At 54.5% G+C, this 8,303-nt stretch overlaps 1 protein-coding gene across 1 annotated transcript; it reads right to left on the bottom strand.

The window, feature by feature from the left end:
* Positions 1-3,331: 3,331 nt before the first annotated feature.
* Positions 3,332-7,499, bottom strand: NCDN (neurochondrin; the record flags this gene model as incomplete). The annotated part of the gene is made up of 6 exons (XM_079545974.1): positions 3,332-3,868; positions 4,147-4,289; positions 4,499-4,714; positions 5,235-5,464; positions 5,836-6,822; positions 7,404-7,499. The coding sequence occupies 6 exons, from the start codon at positions 7,497-7,499 to the stop codon at positions 3,432-3,434; spliced, it is 2,109 nt and encodes a 702-aa protein (XP_079402100.1). The 3' UTR covers positions 3,332-3,431.
* Positions 7,500-8,303: the final 804 nt, after the last annotated feature.

The raw sequence follows: 8,303 nt of genomic DNA on the forward strand, positions 1-8,303 counted from the left end.
GTTTTCTCGGCACCGCGCTGCCCCACACCGATGCTCACACGCATGCAGACACTGATGCACACCGACCCACATCGGCGCGTTTGCACGCTCGCCCTGGCGCTCCTGCACACGCAGCCGCACGCACGCATGCAGGTTCCGCGGTCCCGCATCCTCACCGTGCCGGGACCGCGCTGCCCATCGCCGTGCCGGAGTTCCAATTCGTGGCAGAGCGTAATTTGTGTGCGAGCAGAGAACAAACACTTTACCCTAAACTGTAATACACTGTGATGTGTGATAGACGTTAACAAACACAATCCCACATTACATTTAATTTAATTCCGCTCTTCCTGCCCCGAGCTACGGCTCCCTTCATTTTCATTTTTCCTCTGAATTCCCACATCTCAGACCTCTTTGATTTCCAGGTTTAATTAACAATGCTCATTAAACGAATTTTTATTCATTTCTTTCAATATTACCCCGCCACCTGTCTTCAGGAGGCAAAGACTCATCATTTATTCTAATTTATTTCTGTTAAAGATGGCATTTAGGAGAGGGAGGAGGGGTATGAGGAGGTAAAGGGCCGATGTGCTCACATCTTTCCTTCCCCCCCCCCACCCCGATGCTTTTCAAGGACGTTGCTCCTGAAAGTCCCGTGTTTATTTTCCACCAGATCCGTTTCATTTGCTGAGAAAAATCGGATTGGACATGCTGTATTTCGCAGCGATGTTCCAGTTCATTCTTAGAAGTCCCTCAATAATGCCCACTCTTTATTCATCTGGGAGAGGTGAACCTGCAGAATGCAGCAAGTGGGGAAATTGTGCTTCCATCCTCAAATGGGAACGTGCAGCACTGGGCAGACCCTCCCTGCCCCCATCCCCTCCTGCAGCACGAGGCTCCTGCAGTGCCAGAGAGCAGCCTTAGGAAAGTCCTCATCTGCTTGCCAGTGCTCTTGGGATGACACGAAGACACGGCGAGGTAAAACACGCCGAGGTAGGGCTTGCAATGGAACGGTGACATTTTAGCTGTGGCGGATGTGCCTCTGCTCCTTTGGGGCCTTTTGCATGTTGTCCAAGCTGTGGGAAGGGATTGGTTCCTGCAGAGCTCGCCCCGGTGTTGCAGATGGGCTGGTAGACAACGCGCTGCTTGCTGCCTGCCCCAGGTCCTGCAGTCCTGCTCTGTGAGGGGCACAGCAGCTCCTGGCTGCAGCACCCATAGCTGGGCTGGCAGAGCTCAGTGCGGCTCGCCTTCAGAGCTCCAGCCCAGCTGCAGCCCATGTTTTGCACCACGAGCAGCGCTGGCAGACCTGCAGGTGGACACAGCTCTGGGTGGCAGAGCCCCACGGCATGAGGCCATGTGCTGCTCCTGGGCTGGTGCTGCTCTGCCAGAGCCTGGGGGGTCAGCCTGGAGATAGAGGTGGTCAGTCTGGGCAGGGGGTCAGCCCGGAGGGGGCTCTGGCTGAGCAGAGGGTTGTCTCATCCTCACCTTGTCCTCTGCTGGCCTTCAGGAAGGCGTTTCATGGCACAGAAAGGAAAATGATGCATTGTGTCCCAAGCATCCCTGAGCGGGTCCAACTCTGGATGGTCCTCACACCATGGGCCGCTGTGCTGAATTTGGGACTGATGCAGCTCAAACCTGCTGCCCAGCACTTGGAGGATTTCTGGGGCTCTGGGTTTGCTGCCAGGGAGCACAGCTGGGTGTTAGCAGGCAGTTTGCTTGGGCACTGAAGGCAACAGGGAAGGACCTGAGGTGTGGGACTGCTCCGGTCCTGGATGGGGCCAGGTCAATGTGGGGCTAATGCTGTCAGCCCAGCATTACACAAACATCCCTGAGCTGGGGACACTGGGGAGCTCCCACCTGCTGATACAGCCACCTATCTCTCATTAATGCTAACGATAGCCTTTGATTAGCAAGCCCACAGCCTTCGGTTGGAAGCATTGCGCTGTGTGGGATTGAGAAGAGCTGAGGTTAAAGCATCTGATGGGTTGGATTGTGATGATTATTTTATTCCTGACGATTCTGAGACGTGTTTCTATCGCCCTGCGCTGCAGGATGAGCTGCTCCTGGCAGGATGGGAGGCCTGCAGCCCACGCACACCAGGTTTGCTCTTTTCCCACTCCAGCACTCTCATTTGCTTGCTTGGCTTGCTCTGCTTGCTGGTAGCACCTACCTTTGTTTCAACTTGCATTAACGTTTCAGGGCTGAGCTGGTGAGATCAGGAAGATACCTGATCAACAGCAGATGCCTCCTCTCTGCTTATGTAAGGCGCTGGTGTTGATGAATTTGAGCTGGATATGTGCATTAAGCTGGGCTCCCTGTAGTCAGCCCTCCTTTCGGGGCAGCTCCCTGCCTGTTTTTCTCTCCATCATCCCATCCCGCAGCCCCCAACCATGCAGGGCAGCAGAATCCGTGCCGCGTCCAGCTGCCAGCCGGGCTGCCTCTCCCACAGAGCTCCTATGCTGACACCTGGTGGAAAAGCCTCGAAACGCGCTGGCAGAGCTGCGGGCTGGGTGAAGCCATCCTCGGCTCGTCCAGCTCCTGCTCTGCCCCAGCCAGGCGGCTGCCTCTGCTTCCAGGGCACCCTGACAAAGCCCTGATGGTTTATTCCTCTACCGTACAGGTGCGTGTGCTTTTACACCTGGGTTCTTTCTGCCATAAATCAAACGGTAATTCTCCATCTGCTGAGGTGTAGTTTGCTTGATTTTGTTTTCATAGCATTTACCCGAAGGTCTAAAAACAGGGAAGGTTTTTGCAGGCTGAACGACCCCTCTTCCCTGCAAGAGCAGGAAGCAACCCTTGCACATCCATCCCTGCAGCAAAGAGTGTAAGCAAGCACCACAAAGCCTCGTGCAGCTGTTACAGGGTGAATTTGGGACAATGGCACTATCGTGGATGTGAACAGAAGGGCCTTTCTGCACCCCCCACACATCTAGGAAGGGACAGATTGCTGCTGAATTTCATAGTTATCCTTGCTGTTATTGTTAAAAGTTCAAGCTCTTCCTGCTGCTGCTTTTTTTGCAGTCTTCTACCCGTTGTGCAAAACCACTTCAGTGACACGCAGGGCTTTTGCAGAAAGTAAGGTGACATCCTGAAAGGGTGCCAAAATTGGGAAGTGTGTTAGAGAAAGAGAAACTTCTCGGGGCCTTGGGCAGAAATCCCAGTGTTGCATGTTTGGAAAAGGAACAGAAAACCTCTTTAATAGTCAAATGATCTGGTTTTAAAACAAAACGCTGACAGAAGATAAATGAGGTACATCTGGAAATGTTCTGAAACAGCAATAGTTGTGTGTCGGGTTCTGGACAGAGAAAATCCTGCAGAGCTCTGCTGCATTGCTGACTTTATGAAGTTGGTCACTTAAATGTTTCTTGTCCTCAGTGGCACCAAAAGGTGCATGAGGAATGCTGCGGGTGTCTGGCTTCATGTCCCACACCAGGGCGCTGCTGAAAAACGGCTCTTTATTGCTTGGACAGACACTGTTCCAGAGCTGCCATCCCATAAAGGTTGGCCCACTCCTCCCCATGGTGTGACAGGATCACTTCCCTGCACGGCTCACTGGCTCTGGCCAGCTCAACCAGCACAGCCTGCAAAGCAGCAATGAGCTCAAAATCCACCGAGGCTGCAGTGATGCGTGTCAGTAACTCTGAGAGCTCCTCCAGCCACTGGGCCTGGAGCACAGCTTTTGGCAGCCAGGGGAAGAGAGGCACGCAGCTGGCCAAGGCCTGCATCCCCAGGAACCAGAGCTCACGGATGTCATCCCAGGCACTCACGTAGGCGGGGGATACGGCCAGAGCCAAGCCATGGCTACCAGGGTCTGCTTGGGCTGTGTGAGCCTGGGACAAGAAGCAAATGGTGGCTTTGAAAAACTCCTTTGCAGAGCCAGACTTCTGAAGAACTGAAAGAGAGAGGAAACAAATGAGTTGATAAAATACTTGGCCAAAGGAGGGACCCTTTGGTGGGCTGGCCTGCAGCAGGGCTTTCAGGGAGAGCAGAATACTGTGCTCCACGCTGCTTCCCAGCCATTCAGCCTGCATACTGCTTTCTCCTCTGGGATTCTGGTTTTGTCACACTTCCAATGACAAAAGCTCTACGTGAAACTGGGGCTGTTCCCCTTACATTCTGGGGTCTTCAGTCTGTGCAATGTGCAGCTCTGCCACCAGGAATGCTTCTTACCTGCTGAATTTGAAAGGATCCTTGCCATCATCAAGCCCAGAGTGGCAACGTTGGCTGCTAGAACCAGGTGATCCTTCTGAGGTAGAAGGAAGGGAAGAGACCTCAGCAACGTGTCCATCAAAGAAGAGAAAGTTTTCTCCTGCCTAGAGAGAAAGGAAACTCTGAGAAACTTCCTGAGCAGAGCCAGACACACTTGATAAAGGCAGCATTAACAAAAGCAATGAGATTGGCACTGAGAAAAGGGATATCACTTTCAGTGCAAGCGTCTTAAAGGATCCTGGAAGCTCATCTCTCATTGCATCCTCTTCCTTCCAATTGACAGTTTTAAAACAAGCTTCTGTGGCTCTGTTACCTGATGAGGTCTGGTGCAGTCACAACCAGGTTAAGGAAGATCCCACATAAAGTCTGTAGACTCATCTCAGTGCTGGTCAGGGACCCAGGCTGAGAGCTCAGCACCCCCCACTGATGCAGGAAGTAATCACACAGTAGTGCTGGTGCCCCTTCTGCGATGAGGATGTCTCTGGGTCTGTCCTCTGCTGTTAAATGGCAAAATCCAGGTAGCAGAAGTCTGCAAGGTGGAAAAAAATTGAAAACAAAAGGTAGAGTAAAAGCTGGGGTCAAAGCCCTGGATTTACGTCAAACTGAGGAAAAAAGAGCCATATTATTGATACTGCAGGGAGAAAGGAAAGGAGAAACTACTCTCAAAATCAGCTCAACCAGGAACACAGTGGTGAGTTCCTTATGCCTGAGGGAAATGTGCTGAAATCTTACAGAAGAGCCCATGTGCGCTGATCTGCTTCTACAAAGACTCTATTCTTTTCCTGCTTGCTATCGCTAAAGCCTAGCAACTTGCACACAACTTGCAGAAGTTTTTCCCTGCCTCTCAGTCTGTGTGAGCAGCTGCCATCTCCCATTAGTCACACATGGAGGGCTTGGACAGCTGCATTGCACTGTGGCAGTTCCAGTCACCTCTTTCCCACCAAAGGATCAACAAGAACTTGACCTAAATGCAGGATGCATTTCTCTGGACACAGGAAAAAGAGTTATTTTGTGTTGAAATGCACCAGCTCTGTACTTAAAATACATACCTCAGAGCATCCTGGGCTAAAATGGAGTTGTCACTGCTGACCAGCCCAGCTGCCTGGGAAAGATTCTCTGCTGCACCACCCTCCTTGAAAAGCTTCTTGGCATAACGAACAAGGAAAGGCAGGAGCTCACAGATCTCCTGCTTGAGGGAGGATGTCTCCTCTGCCATCCAAGCTCCAAGGATTCGAACGGAAGCAAATACAAAAGGATCCTGCAGCTCCTCCTCTTTAACCTGGGTACAGAAGAAAGCAGCTGATAGAAAAGGATGAAAAGCACAGTGGGCCAAGATGCATATTTTGGTCTATGCAGCTTATGAATGTGAGCTGCTAGGGCAAGTCTGGACTTCTGTGGCTACAGTAGATGCTGATTCTCTTATTCTGAGGTAGGAAAAGGATGGAATATAAGAACAAGAATCACAGTAATCACTGAGTTATTCATTTGCTATCTTGTGATCTATCAGCTTGGATGCATCATGCTGTACCCGCATGTGGGTAAGAGGCCAGTAGGACCCAATTGAAGCACTTTAGGAGCTGTTTAAAAGCCTCCCAGAAAAATCCGCAGTGAACAGACACCAAATGTGTTCCTTGCTTAAAAGTTCTTTACCTGTCTCAAGTAAAATACTACAGCTCCAAATGCCTCCTCCATAATCCTCATGAGCTGCATTCTCTGTGCTTCATCTAGCAGGGATTCCTCTTCTTTCAGACACTCCTGGATCCCCATCTCAATAAGAACGTAGCAGGCTGTTACCACTTCTTTTTTCCCCTCCACCTCCAAGGGATCAGGCTCCTCTAGGGTTAGGCGGACCTCCACACAAGCCAAGTTCACCAGCAAGGCCAGGAACTTGCTGCCAGTTCTCCCTGCTGGGATCCACTCTGACCCACAGGCCTGCACGAGGCTGGCAGCAAGCTTCAGAGCAGGGTCCCGCTGTGACTGGCTGAGTTTACTGCCCAGAATGCTGGCCAGCCCTTTGTAAAGCTGACAGATGCTCTCAGAGCCCTGTGAGAGTTCAGCAAGTGGTGGTGAGAGGGGGATGAAGCGAGGCAAAAGCTCACACAGCTCAAACTTGGTCACGTCTTCAGCCTTGACAAACTCCTCAGAGAGCTTGCTCAGCACAGCCAGGAGGTGCGGAGCATTTCTCTGCCAGCACTTCACCTCTGCTACAGCCAACAGCCCCGAGAGCAGCGTCAGGGCACGCTCAGAGCCATAACCACCATTCGTGTAAGCCTGGCACAGAGCAGAGACGGCTCCTTTGGTCACCATTTCCCTGGGCCCCCTGGGAGTGGCCAGAACAGCAGCCAGGCATTGGTATGCATCATCCACCATGGACGTGCTGTCCGGGTTACAGGGGGAAAGCAGGACGTCGCTGAAGGTTGGGATTTTGTTCAGGATCTGTGAGTGGCCGGCCAGCTCCGGGTCGGTGCAGAAGCACGCCAGCAGGGTGAGGCCCAGCGCCCTGAATGTGTCCTCGGGGCAGCCTGGTGGTGCCTGCCTGGAGTTCAGCAGGCGGTTGGGAAACGTGAAGCCGATGGCATCAAAGATCTGGCGGCGGGTCTTTGAGTCCAGCTCTCCAGCTCTGACTGCTTTGGTCACCTGGAAAGCAAAGACAATCACAGAATGGCCCAGGTTGGAAGGGACCTCAAGGATCATGAAGTTCCAACCCCCCGCCACATGCCAGGGCCACCAACCTCCACATTTAATACCAGCCCAGGCTGCCCAGGACCCCATCCAACCTGGCCTTGAACACCTCCAGGGATGGACGGGGCATCACAGCCTCTCTGGGCAGCTGTTCCAGCACCTCACTGCTCTCATAGCAAAGAACTTCCCGCTGACATCCAACCTCAACCTTCCCTGCCTCAACTTAAAACAATTTATCCTTGTCCTGCTGTTATCTCCCCTTTCAAAGAGTTGATTCCCCTCCTGTTTGCAGGCTCCATTTAGGTACTAAAAGGCTGCAATCAGGTCACCCTGCAGCCTTCTCTTCTCCAGGCTGAACGAGCCCAGCTCCCTCAGCCTGTCCTCATAGGGGAGGTGCTCCAACCCCCTGATCATCTTCGTTGCCCTCAATAACGTGGCTCTCAATCTCACAAGGAATAGCAAGAAGCTCGCTATGGCTTTAGGCGCTCCCGGGACCGACGAGCGGCGGCCCAGGCCCGGCGGTGACGCAGCCTTACCAGCAGCAGGGCTGCCAGCTGCTCGCTGTCGTTCCTGGCGTCCTTCAGCACCTCCAGGCACTTCTTCAGCGTGGCGGCTCCGGGTCCCGAGGCCATGGCGACCGGCGCGGCTCCGCACGCTGTTAGGCGGCTATTTTCTGCATAGCAAACGGCACCCGGCCGCTACGGCGCGCCGCGGCACGCACGTGATCCACGCGGACATCGCCACCGCGGCCCCTCAGCCAATCGGAGCGCTCGCAGCGCGGCGCCAACCAATCAGCCGCCTCCTTGTTGCGTAGTCCCCGAAGCCGCGCCCTATGGGCAAATCCCCCGCGGCTGCTCAGCCGATCCCTCCCGGGGCTGCGGGAGGAGCGGCGGCTCGAGGTTCCTCCCCGCGCCGAGCCGGGCAGCGGAGCGGAGCAGCCCCGAGCGGACAACGCCGGTCCAGGCGTTCCCGGTGTGTCGGTTCCGTTTCCGGAAGGTGTCGGTGCGCTTCCGGGGCTGAGCGGACGCCCGGCGCTATGGCCGCAGGGCAGGAGGCCGTGCTGCCCCCCGGCCCGGAGCGCTGGAGGCCCGGCCGCCCGGTATGAGGAGCGGCGGAGCGGCACGCGGCCCTGGTACGTGTCTGCCGCGGAGAGCCGCCGCGGGTCGGACCGTGGGGCAGCGCGGGGTGCCGGGCTCTGCCGGCCGGTTCCGTGTGCGGGGCGGCTGCCCTCCGGATTTAGCAGTTAACGAGTTTGAGGCGACGTGCTGACGGCCGGTTTTGTGGTGACGCTGCCTTCCGAGCCTGGAACCGTGGCAGGTTGAGCTCCTCGTGCCCAGTAACGCCCCATTGCCCCTGCAAACAGGCGCTGTTTATCCCTCGTGCGGAATTGAGTTTTGTATCGCACCTTGCTTAGCGATGGTTGGGATTTCGGGAGC

The sequence above is a fragment of the Tetrao urogallus genome (assembly GCF_951394365.1).
Source record: "Tetrao urogallus genome assembly, chromosome: 23".
Lineage (NCBI taxonomy): Eukaryota > Metazoa > Chordata > Aves > Galliformes > Phasianidae > Tetrao > Tetrao urogallus.